At 39.0% G+C, this 15,011-nt stretch overlaps 1 protein-coding gene across 2 annotated transcripts; it reads left to right on the forward strand.

The window, feature by feature from the left end:
- Positions 1-515: 515 nt before the first annotated feature.
- Positions 516-10,613, forward strand: LOC139943156 (protein Hikeshi-like). 2 transcript variants are annotated; one of them, XR_011786763.1, is made up of 5 exons: positions 516-674; positions 3,249-3,486; positions 5,093-5,223; positions 6,692-7,304; positions 7,436-10,613. XR_011786763.1 is itself a non-coding variant. In XM_071939978.1 (4 exons), exons 1-4 carry the CDS (start codon positions 645-647, stop codon positions 6,890-6,892), a joined length of 600 nt encoding a protein of 199 aa, XP_071796079.1. In that variant the 5' UTR covers positions 516-644; the 3' UTR covers positions 6,893-10,613. The 2 variants fall into 2 exon arrangements, 1 of the variants encoding a protein (XP_071796079.1); XM_071939978.1 differs by having other exon boundaries at positions 6,692-10,613.
- Positions 10,614-15,011: the final 4,398 nt, after the last annotated feature.

The following is a 15,011-nucleotide window of genomic DNA, read 5'->3' on the forward strand; positions in this document are numbered from 1 at the left end:
TAAGCGTTTAAAACAACACAGGTCTGGTCTCTTATTATTGTGAGCAAACCTCAACATTTTAATTTATTTAAAGTTCATCTTCTAAGTGAAATTTTGCTTGTAGCTCGACTATACTAAGATAAACTGCATAGAGCATTGCACAACACTCTAAACTTCCGAGTCAGGATCGACCTTGATTTAGGTCATGGATCGACCCATTTCAGGTCAGGTTCACCCGCCGGAATAAATGTTTGCTTTTTTGCTTGACTTTTATATTATAATATTAAACTGAATTTGTTTTGAATTGGTAATGTAGTTGGCTTTGGATTCAGCTTCAGGCTCCTTACTCTCGTCTCGTCTGAAGCCCTGAGCACGTATACGCAAAGCACGCGCTATTGTCAAAACACTCTCGCGGAGCCAAGCTAGAGCCTGAGTCGACTCGGGAGCTGAGGCCGTCGTTTCGAAAAGGGCCAGTGGTGCAGTGCGCCCTCTCTCGGCGTGCATTTTAACACCTGAATGTGCTGTGTGTAAGAAAGCCTAAGAAAGGGACTTTCCGCCAGTCCGTCGCTCCGTTTATGCAGTGTGTTTCGGTTATTCAATGCAAATTTAGAGGTTTTTTTCCTAGGAATTAGTTTCCTGCTCTCTCGACCAGCAGGAGACCCACAATGTTCGGCTGTTTGGTCGCTGGACGATTGGTAAGTCAAGTAATATTTTCGGTTAAAAAAATAACAATCATAACAACTATCCTCTGCTTAATACCAGTTATCACGCTATTATGCCTTTTTCTTTGAATTGGGAAAAAAATAATGATGCCATATATCAACCGATGTCCTAATTATCTTCATTAATTGTTAATACGAAGTATGCAAACATGTATTAAAACTTGATGGACATTGAAATGTTCACACCACACACCGATCTTGGATGACTTCAACTGGCCCCATTTGTTTTGAGTTTTTCCTGTTTTCACGGCAAACGAGAAAGTGTGGTTTCCCGGTGAAGCCATACATGGAAGAAACATCTGCAGTGACTACAAGTGTTCTTTGAGACTCTGTGTATGACTGTATAGCCAGCAGTTGCCTTCATTTTATTCAAAATATTGTTTTATTAAATTTTAAAAGTTACCATGGTAACTTGCAAAAAATAAAAAAAAATATAAAAAGTGTGAATAATTACTGGCTTCAAAATCTGATTTCTATTTATTTTTTTTCTATTTTTTTTCTTAATATATATAATAAAGCGTATAAATAAACAGTGATAATTGAATCAACAAGCTGATGTTTAAATTTTAATATAAATAATAGTATTGATACGAGGGTTACAAAATAAAAATCTCCAAATATATTAGAAAATGATATAAGGCACAGGCTTCTTTAAGCCTCGGTATTTTTTTTCAAGAATGCTCAGCAAAACATTCAGTCACATGATTTTGATCATCATGAATTGTGAATTGAAATAGCGTTTGATGAAATTTTTTAGGTGGGCAAATATTTTTATATGGCCTCAACATTATGACATATTTGTGTACCTTGTAGAAATGCCTAAAATACCAAACTTTTTGCATTTACAAGTGCAAATGACCAGTGGAGCCTTACGTGTTTCTAAGTTTTGGTCAAAGAAGAGGAGACTCTTTGCTTGGCGAATAAAACCACACAATTTTTATCTTGGGACTGTTTACATCACGCACAGAGAGGTAAAAGATTTGCCACGATATTAGGGACACCTCGAAAACAGGACCTCCTACGATACAAATTAGGTCTGGTACTCAGGCTTCTCGAAGTCTGCCGTACGATGTCGCGGGAATACTTGGTATAGTTTTACTTTTTGAGTACGCTTCAAAGAGGGTACCAGCCTATCTTTTTTTTTTTTTTTTTACAAAAAATTGTTTAAATTCATGTTTTAGTTTAGTCTTTACTGGATGCACACACACAAACAAATGAAATGGACGTTTCGGGAAACGTTTCTGTATCTTGCTAGTTCGTTGTCTAGCTAGTGCCACCGGCCACTGCACAGGACAGGGAGTATCTTCTACTTGTTCAAAAATCATAATTGCAATATCAACAATTATCACTGAAGTTGACCAGCTAAATTTATTTACTCTGAAACAAGATAGATTCCTTTTTCATTTGTTGAGAAATTAGTGATATAAAAACAGTGGTGGCAGGACTCGCATGAAACGGATAGGGGATAGTTTTCTGTGTTTTAAGTAGAGACAGAGTACATGTAGCTTGGCCCTACGCTAGGGGCCACAGCAAGAAGCTATACACAAAAGTACAGCACTCTCTTTTTTTACTAGAGCTGTTGACCATTGAAACAACTTATCGAAATGATATTTGGTTGTGTTGACAAGAAGCTGTACTTATAAAGTAAAACACTCTCTTTTCTGAGTTGTTGGCCATTGGAATAACTTATCAAAATGATATTTGGTTGTGTTGACGGAGTGGACGACATCAAACGAGTTGACGGCAAGTAGTAGTAGGATTGCGAGTGTAAAGTCAGGTTCATACTTCCTACAAATGCGAATGCAAATATGCGATAGAACAAATGGTGACGATTTCACATGGCTGTTTAGCACTTAGCAAACTGATGTGAACTATTCCTTGCGAATTTGGGGTGCAAAATTAACAACGCATTCACATTCGCTTTCGCAGGAAGAAGTATGAACCTGGCTTTACACTCGCAATCATTTCTTAACTATTCTCACCCATTCTATTCTCAGGTCCAGACGGACATTCAAAGGTTTACGACTCGCACGTCATCCTCTATCAATGACAATGCGGCTAGCATCAACCACATCGTTGTCTTTCTACAGAGACCTCGGATCGAGGGAGACCCCTCTGTTCCCCATCCCCAACACTAAACTCGCAATCAGATCAGTTGTGGTTTTACCCTTTACACCAATACGTTAGTACTCAGTACTTTCCCGAGTTCTTTGGAAAAAAAATCACAAGCATATTACTTGGGTGGGATTCGAACCATCGACCCTTGCAGTTATAGAGCAGTGTCTTCTTACCATCCTAAATAAAGGGTTCAAACTGCCTCTAGCTACCAGGCACTCTAGGTGGTCAAGTTTGTAAGACACTGCTACAGATTTGCAAAGGTCCTGGGTTCTAATCCCACCCAAGTAATATGCCTGAGAACTCGTGAAAGTTACTCGTCGGTGTAATGGTAAAATCAAAAGTATTATGAAATTCTTTATCCCAAATGCAAATTTAACATCTAGTTCTCGCAACCATCTCTTAACTAGTTTCACCCATTTTACTCTCTAGGTCCAGACGGACATGCAACAGATAGACGACACTCATGTCCTCTTCAACATTTTCAATGCGGCTACCATCAACCACATCGTTGTCTTCCTGACCGGAACTGGAGCGTTTCCAGAGGGAATGGGCGGGGCCATCTACTTCAGTTGGCCGTCACCGGAGGGCGAAATGGTCTGGATGTTTCTTGGTTACATCACCAACGAAAAGCCAAGTGCCATTTTTAAAGTAGTCGGCTTGAAGAAAGGTATGTTTGACAAAAAAATGTAGTCAATATGTTTCATCAGGCCGGTGTTTATATCCCGTTTTATTGGCATAACTGTCACATCTCCACCCGCACAATATTATTATTACATGTCCATGTACGTGCAAATGGGCATTTCCACGGTCAGTTGCATAACACTTTTCAGTGTCATTTCTCGATCGTGGTGCTAGAAGTTCTGTGTGAGATATTCTTTCTTCTAAGTTTATAGACTGATTTGTACTTGACACCCAAGGCTTTGAATTGATAATTATTAGAAATGTTGTGGGCTTTGTGCTCTGGATGTTATAACGTTGTAAAGACCGGTCAGTCGCATTACACAAAAAGAACATGGTAAAAAACACACTTGTCACAATTCAAAAATCTCCTCTATCAAAAAGATTGTGAAAGTGTTACTATATGTAATACACAACTCTTATACATGAGTATCCAACAGGATACTTATAAATGGTCAGCAATTTGAACTTTTAGATATACATGGCAAAACCATGGTCAGTCGCATTACGGTCAGTCGCATTACAGTTTTCCAGACAATGTAGCCACGCCTACATGGTGCCCAAGCCGAGTTCAGATTTGGCAAAATTGGGTTCATTCCTTGTCAACAACTAAAAATACATTGGTTTCATATGTTAGCTATAACTTCTAAGTGGAAAGAAAGTTGTGACACAAACTTGATTTTTGTGTGTTATGTCCATGTTTGCTTGGAATTGCCCAAATACCTACAGGAACAATCCTTCTTGCCCAGAGCAAGACTATTGAGATATTCCCTAAAGCAAAGCAAGAAATCATCTTGGTTAGAAGCATTGGACACTATTGGTGATTACTCAAAATAATTGTTAACATAAAAACTGACTTGGTAATGAGCAATGGAGAGCTGTTGATAGTAAAAAACATTGTGAGAAACGACTCCCTCTGAATCTGAAGTAACGTAGTTTTTGAGAAAGTAGTAATTTCTCACTAAAATATTTGATTTGATTTCGAGACCTCAGCTGAGGTCTGAATCAAGCATCTGAACTGAAAGCACACAACTTCGTACGAACAGGGTTTTTTCTCTTCCATTATTCTCTCACAACTTCGAAGACCAATTGAGTTCAAATTTTCACAGGTTTGTTCTTTGTGCATATTTTGAGATACACCAAGTGAGAAGACTGGTCTCTGAAAATATTACTAAAGGTGTCCAGTGTCAATGATCAATTTTTGGCATCCAGTGGTTCCACTTCGTCAACAACAATGAGGTCACCCAAAGAACGTGTCCTCCCCCCCATCAACCAACTAATTCAACACCGCCACTCTGCCTTCTTCGGTCATGTCGCTCGCCTAGCTGACAAAATCATAGCTAAAATAAGCTCTAAAGCATCGCCATCAACTCCAGGGGAGGCCTAGCACCAGCTCCTGGCTGGAAGAGACCTAGACAGAGGCCGCCCTTGGTCATCCTAGGCCCAACAACTTGGCCGGCCGAGCGAAATCGCCCACATGTGTCGTGAGGCTGTAGGACGTGGACACATGAAATCGGCGCGATGGACCCTTGCTGCCTCTGCGGGTTGATTGATTGATTGTCTTTTCATGATTTGTTTGAATGTATCTTTCAAAGGAAGTTCTGCAAACAACTCATTCATGCAGTCTATGCCTGTACAGCAGCCGATGAAAACGATGTCACAGATTGGAATCTCTGTGGAACCCCTTCACGTTATCCAGCACCAGATACCAGCAGAAACTGCTCAGGTACGTTTTTATTTTGTTATTGTGCAAAGTCGGCTGGGTATGACAAGGTCCCAATTCGAGTAGAAAATACTGTTACAAAAATTCTCACTGGCTGGTTACTTTATTCCGGTTAGCATAATTTTGATTTGCTTAGCTTATTTTGTGCTTAAGAAGCTCTATAAAATTGGGCCGAGTATTTGATTTAAGATGTTTCAGGTTGCGCCTAGCCCTCTATAGGACTCTCCTTTGTGCTGTTCACAGAGACAAAGTCCTAAATATTAGGGCTTTTTCTGGGGCGGAAACATTTGGAAGCTTTAGTAACATTTGAAAAATGAAAGGGCTGCATTGGATTTGTAGGGTGTCATGACCGAGTGATTAAGGGCATTGAATTTAAGTTCTGGTGGTAAAGTCAGCAGAGTGTGGGTTCGAATCCCAGTCATGACACTTGTGTCCTTGAGCAAGACACTTGACTATAGTTGCTTCTTTCCACTCAGGGATATAAATGGGTACCTGCGAGGGTAGAGGTTGATATTGTGTATGAAAAAGCCACTGGTGTGCCAAGGCAGCTCAGGGCTGTATACTCCCCAGGGAGCTGAGAAAGATTACAGGGATGTAATTGGCCCAATGACCAGGGCACTAATCTAAAGCGCATTGAGATAGTTATTGAAAAATGCGCTGAATAAGAACTTGTCTTTTTTATTATTACGTCTTCAATTAATCGTGATGCAATTAAGCCTGGGCGACTATTGCGACTAGTGTCAAAGTCGCGACTATCGGATGCTTAGTGGAGTTGCGACTACCTTTTTTTTTTAACTACTCGGTAAATGGTACCACCACGACAGCTACAACAATAGTCGTGGCTTCCTGCTTTGTGAAAAAATTGTGTCGCTCACGACTATTCACGACGACATAATTTACTTGCGAAACACAATCGGACATCACTATCAGAAACACAATGCGACTCGATGAGAGCTGTTGATAAAATAAAACATTGTGAGAAACGGCTCCCTCTGAAGTAACAAAGTTTTTGAGAAAGAAGTAATTTCTCACTTAAATATTTGCATCTGCGAAAGACTTCAGGCGTGAGGCCTTTCTCAGACTTCTAAAAAGAATCTTTTCTTCAACTACTTTCTGGAAGTTTGATAATCGATTAAGGCAAATTTCCACAGGTTTGTTACATTTTATGCATACATGTTGGGATACATGGGCATGGCAAGTGCTTGAAAACTGGTCTCTAACCATAGACCAATCCATTAGGCTCCGCCCACGGCGCACATGTGAGCAAGAACACGTGAGGCTCTCCTATGCCATTCTGCACAGCTCGTCCGCCCACGCCAAGCATACGCATGTCAGACTTTATTTGTCAGACTTTTTGTTGCGCAATGGGTTGTGATTGGTCAATTCGCAATGGGGCGGAGCTGGATCGGTTTATTACCAAAGGGGTCCAGTGCCTTTTACCAAGTTTTTGTTTTCTCTCCATTTATTTTAGACGTCGACTTTGACCAGCTTCTCAGAGTTCTCCATGAAGATGTTAGAGAATTTCTACAACTACGCCTCGTCGTTCGGAATCAACCAGTCGCAGATGACACCCCAGCCAAACGTCAGCTGGATCCCCATGACGGTCCTAGATAAATGGTTTCAGAACTTCAAGAAAAAAATGGCGCAAGATCAGAACTTTTGGAGGAAGTAACTGTACTTGGGTAATTTTTGTATTTTTAAAATTTTAAGATTTGGGTACTTTTTGTAACACAAAAAATTACGTTCACAGATTTACGTTTGAAGATAATGACGGTAGAAAGCTTCCCTTTCAATAATATTTGCTGAGGTGCTGTAGTTTTTGAGAAAAGAGTACTAAAACAAGTCACCAAAATCATTTTCGTCTCACTCTCAGTGATTGCAAGTAAAAACGTATTAACCAGTTACATGTATGGTATGTTATGGTTTTTACATGCTAATACGTTTTAACATGCTAACACTGAGACTAAAATAACTTTTGTAACATTGTTTTACTCGTTTCTCGAAATCTGTGGACATTGTGTAAAAAGTACCCAGCCGTCGATTTCACAAAGAGTTAGGACTCGTCTTATCTTGAGTTAGGACGAGTAACTCGTCCTAACTTAGGATTAATCTTAAGGTCTGCATGCTACAGTGCAGGGTTGGGACTCGTCCTAAGTCATAAGATTAGTCTTAAGTTAGGAAGAGTTGTGTGAAATCGACGGCTGACCCTTTAAAGGCACTGGGCACTGTTTGGTAATACTATTGTCAAAGACCAGGGCCCTGCAGGGGTGGACTTCAAAAAGAGTTAAGACTAGTCTTCTAACTAGAGTTACTCGTTCTAACTTAGGACTAGCCTCAGGATTTTAATATCTCCTAGGACTAGTCCTAAGTTAGGACTAGTCCCAACTCTTTGTGAAGGTGACCCCCTGTATTCTCAATAGTGTCCAGTGCCTTTAAAGCCATTGGACCCTTTCGGTAAACAGTGTTGTCCAAGGCCCACACTTCGTGTACCACAACTTCTATATCAAATAACAAACCTGTGAAAATTTAGGCTCAATCGGTCATCGGAGTCGGGAGAAAACAACGGAAAAACCCACACTTGTTTCCGCGCGTTTCTCCGTGTCATGACATGCGTTTAAAATAAATCCGTAATTCTCGTTAACGAGAATTTATATTGTTTTGGTGTTTTCTCAAAAAGTAAAGCATTTCATGGAATAATATTTCAAGAGAAGTCTTTCACCATTGCCTTCTGTAAACCCTGTAAGTTATTTGTAAATCTGTGAACTTTTTTTTTTTTTCTGAACCGAAAGGGTCCAATGGCTTTAACATTTACTAAACAATTTTTTAATAACTGTATATAAATCAATTTGCAAAATGTTTTTACTTTGAAATTGATGCAATTATTATGGTGATGTTTTTCAATTGGGCATGGTGGTCTTTCTAATTTTAGTCTGATTACCGTATTTTGTTAGCCCTTTGAAAAATCTGAATTTTTTTTATCAAACAGCCTGGAAAGTCTTTGAAAGGCTATGCCATTTGTACTTATCTTCTGCACTGATCCTCTAATCGATGCTCGAACTGGAGTATGGTCCTGTGTGTTGTGCATGCAATGCACATAAAAGAACCGAGTGCACTTATCGTAAGAGTAGGGGTTCACCCTGCTGTTCCTGGTTTGATCTGCAGCATATTGTGCTACAGCACCTTGTAAAGTCATGTACATGGTCCTATAAGAAAACGTTATCATACTTCAAAAACCTGCCCCCACATACCTTGCAGGAAAAATACTGAGCGCTTTGTGTGATACAAAGCGCTATATAAGAACCAAGTACTTTTGTAGGACAAAAAACACAATGTCCACAGATTTACATTAAACTTACTCAGTTTGAAGATAATGATGGTAGAGAGCTTCCCTGAAAACATGACTTGCTGTGAAGCTGTAGTTTTTGAGAAATGAGTAAAACAATGTCATGAAAATAATTTTCGACTCTTCAAAAATTATTTTAGCATGTAAAAACGTATGTTCAGGACATTGTTTTACTCATTTCTCACAAACTACATCACCTCAGCAAGTAACATAGGTAAGCTTTCTACTGTCATCTTCAAACGGTGTAAGTTTAATGTAAATCTGTGAACATTGTGTTTAGTGTTACAAAAAGTACCCAAAGAATTTTGTAATGTATTTATTTGCAACTGCTTTGAGAGATTACCAAAAGAAATAAACTTAGTACATATAGGACATCGGATTTGAGGCATTGCATCTATTTGGTTTGCTGTAACACCATGTGTGTATCTACTTGCCAAGTAGAGTTTGTTCAGTCTCCTGACGATGACTAGAGCAAGCTAGTGGAAACGTTAAGACCAACCCAAGAACTGACTCCGCGGTAGTACAGTTAATTACGATCATATAAGCTAAAGTAGTAGTCCCAGCCTATTTCTTTACCATCCGCCCAGGTAATAGTTAATAAGCAGGGCAGTTCTTTTCAGAACTGAGAAGTCTCCCAAACCCCCGAATATCTACTCTGCGGTAGTAGAATAAAGCAAGACAGTTCTCTAAGAACAAACTCTACCTGGCAAGTAGATACACACATGGTGTTACCGCAAACCAAATAGAAATACATATAGGACGTTTAAAAAGAACTTCAAAATACAGCCATACTTAAGTTGTTTGTACACAATCCTCAATATCGTCACTGCTTAGCAAGGTTTAGGTGCTAAGCACATAAATTACAAGTTGAGGTTGGGAGATATACAGGTGTAGAATATAAGGATCGTAGATGTATTAACTGCTTGGAGGATGTGGAAACGGAAATTCATTGCATTTGTTTTTGCCCAATGTTTACTGTATTCAGAAAGAAATTGTATGATACCATCATCATGGGTCAAAGATACACCGTTTTTAGTATCTTATTTGAGAAGGAAAACATTAATTTTCCTTATGAGTTCTCAAAATAAAACCGTTATGCATTGTGTTTCGAAACCCAAACATAATTAAGTATTTTGTTTCTTGCTGACCTTTCGAGAGCTCTTCTTCTTTTTTGTATAATAAGTTTAAGTTTTGTTGTTGTTGTAACCCTTCCCGGGGTATGAGGTTTGTTCCGTTTAAGGAATAAAATTGGATACAATACAATTATTATTATTATTAATGCAACCAATATTTGCAAAATATTGTGTGTAGTTATTTAAATGCCTGGTAGTTTTAAAGGCAGTAACTTGGTAACAAGTAATGGGGAGAGGTTGGTAATATAAAACATTGTGAGAAACGGCTCCCTCTGAAGTGGAGTAGTTTTCGAGAAAGAAGTAATTTTTTCAATTTGATTTCGAGACCTTAAGTTTAGAATTTGAGGTCTCGAAATCAAGCATCTGAAATCTCACAACTTCGTGTGATAAGGGTGTTTTTCTTTCATAGTTATCTCACAACTCCGACGACCAATCGAGCTAAAATGTTCACAGGTTTGTTGTTTTATGCATATGTTGAGACACACCAAGTGAGAAGACTGGTCTTTGACAATTACTGATAGTGTCCACTGGCTTTATAGCAACTGTAGAAATTAAATTGCAATGGAATAAGGTTGAATCTGTGTTTCATGTTTTCTCTTTCATTATTGTTGTGCAAACCCTTTAACGTAAAATCAAACTTCAAAATTGTGCACCCTCAAGATTTGAAAACATCACAAAGTCCAGGATTTTTATCCATTACGGGCCCGAAATTAAACAAAATCACATTAAACAAAACAAAAGAGGTCGTGATTCCAGCATTTTCATCAAAAAAGACCTACATGTAAAATTTAGGGAACAAAAACGGCAAGTCCATTTTTTTTCTTTTCTTTCAGTTTATAAAAAGAAGGATAATTTGAATACACATAATTGTCCAGAGAAAAAAAACTTCCAAGGTCAAATAAATAAAACAAAAATTACGTCTTTAATGGTGTGGTTAATTGGGTTCATTTAATTGTACTAAATCTCATGGGGTATTAGGTGGCACCGTAGCTAAACAAACTACGCATGGGATTGGGAGCCACGAGACCCGGGTTCAACTCTACTGGGTGTATGTTTCTTTTCTTTTTTGCTTGAGTGGACGCAGTGAATTATTATAAGTAGTATAAAAACCACCCCAGACACACCAACAGGCACCTAGGTGCACTGGATAGTTCCAATGCGTGTTCTACCGAGAGCTGGTACACCCGGTTCGAATCCTGTACCCGTACATTATATAGACTTGATTTTACTGCTTGTCGAGGGAATGAATTTGGGGTAGGTCATACCCAAACTAGGTTGGATTATTTGGCCAGGTGGTAGAGTAAAAGACAGTCTCCAAGTTACAGGTTGCTGGAACAATAGGATGGGTCTCAAATATTCATTTTAACCTGGATTTTAAACCGTCGTACTATCCGAAATGAGGCATTATCTCAAAAAGTAGCCATCGTAGACGACTAAAACCAAGAATTTCCTGCTCCACGCCCTCTTTCACACCTAGGTATGAAATTTCAGGCGATTTGGAAGACACAAATTTCGGCCGATTTTTGAAAAAACGACAAGGGGGTAAGCTTGACGTTTTTTCAGCCTCGGAAACATTTTCTCTCCGAATTGCCTCAAAATTTAACCAAAGGAAGTTCGTCATGTGTAAAAGACAGTCTCCAAGTTACAGGTTGCTGGAACAACAGGATGCGTCTCAAATATTCATTTTAACCTTGATTTTAAACCGTCGTACTATCCGAAATGAGGCATTATCTCAAAAAGAAGCCAACGTAGACGACTAAAACCAAGATTTTCCTGCTCCTCGCCCCCTATTGTACCTAGGTATGAAATTTCAGGCGATTTGGAAGACACAAATTTCGGCCGATTTTTGAAAAAACGACAAGGGGGTAAGCTTGACGTTTTTTCAGCCTCGGAAACATTTTCTCTCCGAATTGCCTCAAAATTTAACCAAAGGAAGTTCGTCATGTGTAAAAGACAGTCTCCAAGTTACAGGTTGCTGGAACAACAGGATGCGTCTCAAATATTCATTTTAACCTTGATTTTAAACCGTCGTACTATCCGAAATGAGGCATTATCTCAAAAAGAAGCCAACGTAGACGACTAAAACCAAGATTTTCCTGCTCCTCGCCCCCTATTGTACCTAGGTATGAAATTTCAGGCGATTTGGAAGACACAAATTTCGGCCGATTTTTGAAAAAACGACAAGGGGGTAAGCTTGACGTTTTTTCAGCCTCGGAAACATTTTCTCTCCGAATTGCCTCAAAATTTAACCAAAGGAAGTTCGTCATGTGTAAAAGACAGCCTCCAAGTTACAGGTTGCTGGAACAATAGGATGGGTCTCAAATATTCATTTTAACCTGGATTTTAAACCGTCGTACTATCCGAAATAAGGCATTATCTCAAAAAGTAGCCATCGTAGACGACTAAAACCAAGATTTTCCTGCTCCACGCCCTCTATTACACCTAGGTATGAAATTTCAGGCGATTTGGAAGACACACATTTCGGCCGATTTTTGAAAAAACGACAAGGGGGTAAGCTTGACGTTTTTTCAGCCTCGGAAACATTTTCTCTCCGAATTGCCTCAAAATTTAACCAAAGGAAGTTCGTCATGTGTAAAAGACAGCCTCCAAGTTACAGGTTGCTGGAACAATAGGATGGGTCTCAAATATTCATTTTAACCTGGATTTTAAACCGTCGTACTATCCGAAATAAGGCATTATCTCAAAAAGTAGCCATCGTAGACGACTAAAACCAAGATTTTCCTGCTCCACGCCCTCTATTACACCTAGGTATGAAATTTCAGGCGATTTGGAAGACACAAATTTCGGCCGATTTTTGAAAAAACGACAAGGGGGTAAGGTAAGCTTGACGTTTTTTCACCCTCGGAAACATTTTCTCTCCGAATTGTCTCAAAATTTAACCAAAGGAAGTTCGTCATGTGTAAAAGACAGTCTCCAAGTTACAGGTTGCTGGAACAACAGGATGCGTCTCAAATATTCATTTTAACCTTGATTTTAAACCGTCGTACTATCCGAAATGAGGCTTTATCTCAAAAAGAAGCCAACGTAGACGACTAAAACTAAGATTTTCCTGCTCCTCGCCCCCTATTGTACCTAGGTATGAAATTTCAGGCGATTTGGAAGACACAAATTTCGGCCGATTTTTGAAAAAACGACAAGGGTAGGTAGTAAGCTTGACGTTTTTTTTCACCCTCGAAATTTTTTTCCCCCCGCTTTGCCTCAAAATTTAACCAAAGGAAGTTTGTCATGTGTAAAAAACAGTCTCCAAGTTAAAGATTGCTGGAACAATGGGATGGGTCTCAAATTCATTTTAATCCCTTCTTTTGTAGGCACTGCTATATCAAGAAGTAAGCGATATTGCGACAAGAACACGAATAGTCGGGTACCCTATAGTTGGTCTTATAACCCATGCTTCGTACCCAGTAATGTACGCACACATGTATTCAAAATGATCTCCAAGCATGCTGTTGACTCTGGCTGTCACCGTGGACGATATTTAGAGCCTTTTTGATGTGGTTTTAATCTTCAGGGAATCTGTTCAGGCAAGACTAATGTATACTGGTTTTTTCTGATTCAATATAAAGTCGTTCAAACCCATGGTAAAAGCAATGTTTGTGATTTGTTTGTTTTTATTAGCTATAGGTATACACCACGTCTAGCTGGTATGATTGTGTATGTACATGTACGTGCAGGTCTTCTGTGCACAACACAATGGGCGATGGTGTGTTATTGCTCAATATGATTCTCTGTTAGTCAGTAGGATCATAGGTTGCTGTTTTCCCGTTGATTATTCGGGGATTAAAACAAAACGGACAGAAATTGGTGGTGAGATCGTAAAATTGTTCCAATCTAATTATTCACTGCATACAATTTGTACAGCCTATCTAACATTGGCAATGCTTTGATGTTGTACCCTTAATGTAGGATTTGAAACTTTGCATGGTTGAAATATGATATGGAAAGGTTTGCGGTAACACTGCAATGACTATCATCTCTAAATATAGGGTGGTTCTAAAAAGAACCGTAGATGTAAATTTAGACGTTTCGATCAGTATTCTCTGATCGGCTTTGGAGAAAAACAAAATTCTTGTACGCTGCACAAACACTTGACGTTTAAATTTTAATTTTAATTATTTTAATTATTTAAATTAATGAAAATAAATAAAAAAACTGCTGCTTCAAATAAATTTGAATGTGTCAATTATTGTCTGAATTCTTTTTATATTGATTTAAAGAGCAGTAATAATGTGAAATATAGAAACTCGAACATTAAACAAAATATTGAATTAAAACATAAAGAATAGTCCGTCCCGTGTCTTATTTAGAGTTCAATTTACTTAGATTATCAAATATTTATTACATATAATAATAAATGGTTTTGTTGGTCACATTGTTACGCCCCCTGTTTGAATATGCCCCCCCCCTCCATTCGCCCGATTTGCCCCGCTTCTAGAGACTTTTTCAATCGCTGACATTTTCTCAGTTAAATAGACCCGTTTTAGTCCGTGCATTTTATTTATCCCAAACACCGTCTAATTTGTGCATGCATCAACTCTGTTGTACCCAGTCCCAATCTTTACATTACCTGGGGTACTATGGCATCGGGAAATCCTTGTAAAACACGCGAGTGGAAGGCACTCGCTATATTATGTACGTTTTGATTTAGAGTTGTCCACTCTAAGGTTTATAATAAAACTCGAGCCCATTGTTCTTAAGAAGAGCGGTGGCCCAGTGGTAGAGCTCCGGATTCTGAGCGCAAAGGTACTGAGTTCCAGCCCCGGTGTGTGTCCTTTTTCTACGCGTAAGAACATTGGTTTAAGCGGAACCCTATGGCATAGGGAAATCCTTGCTTTATACCTAATAAATAACATGCGAGTGGAAGGCACCCGCTATAACGTTTTGATTTAAAGTTGAATTCATTCTAAGGTTTATCTTTAAACTCGAACCTTTTGTTATGAAGAAGGACAGTGGCACAGTGGTAGAGCTCTGGACTCTGAAGCCAAAGGTGCTGGGTTCGAACCTCGGTGGGTGTTCTTTTTCTGCGTTGAAGAACAATTGGTTTACGCGGTACCCTACGGCATAGGGAAATCCTTGCTTAACCCCTAATCAATAATTAATGCGAGTGGAAGGCATAAGTTACAATATGTTTTGATATAAAGTTGTTCACTCTAGGGTATAAAATTAAACTCGAACGCAAATGAAGTAAGAGTAGTAGTGGCCTTATGGAAGGACTCCGGGCTCTTCACCCAATGGTACAGGGTTCAAACCCCGGTCTGTGTTCTTTTTCTACGCTTGAGAACATTGGTATAGGGAAA

This window comes from Asterias amurensis, chromosome 10, assembly GCF_032118995.1.
Source record: "Asterias amurensis chromosome 10, ASM3211899v1".
In the NCBI taxonomy this organism is placed as follows: Eukaryota; Metazoa; Echinodermata; class Asteroidea; order Forcipulatida; family Asteriidae; genus Asterias; species Asterias amurensis.

Coding starts and splice junctions, on each gene's coding strand:
- LOC139943156 (XM_071939978.1), top strand. CDS start 645: ATGTTCGGCTGTTTGGTCGCTGGACGATTG. Junction 675..3,248: donor GTTTGGTCGCTGGACGATTG/GTAAGTCAAGTA, acceptor TTTACTCTCTAG/GTCCAGACGGACATGCAACA. Junction 5,224..6,691: donor TACCAGCAGAAACTGCTCAG/GTACGTTTTTAT, acceptor CATTTATTTTAG/ACGTCGACTTTGACCAGCTT.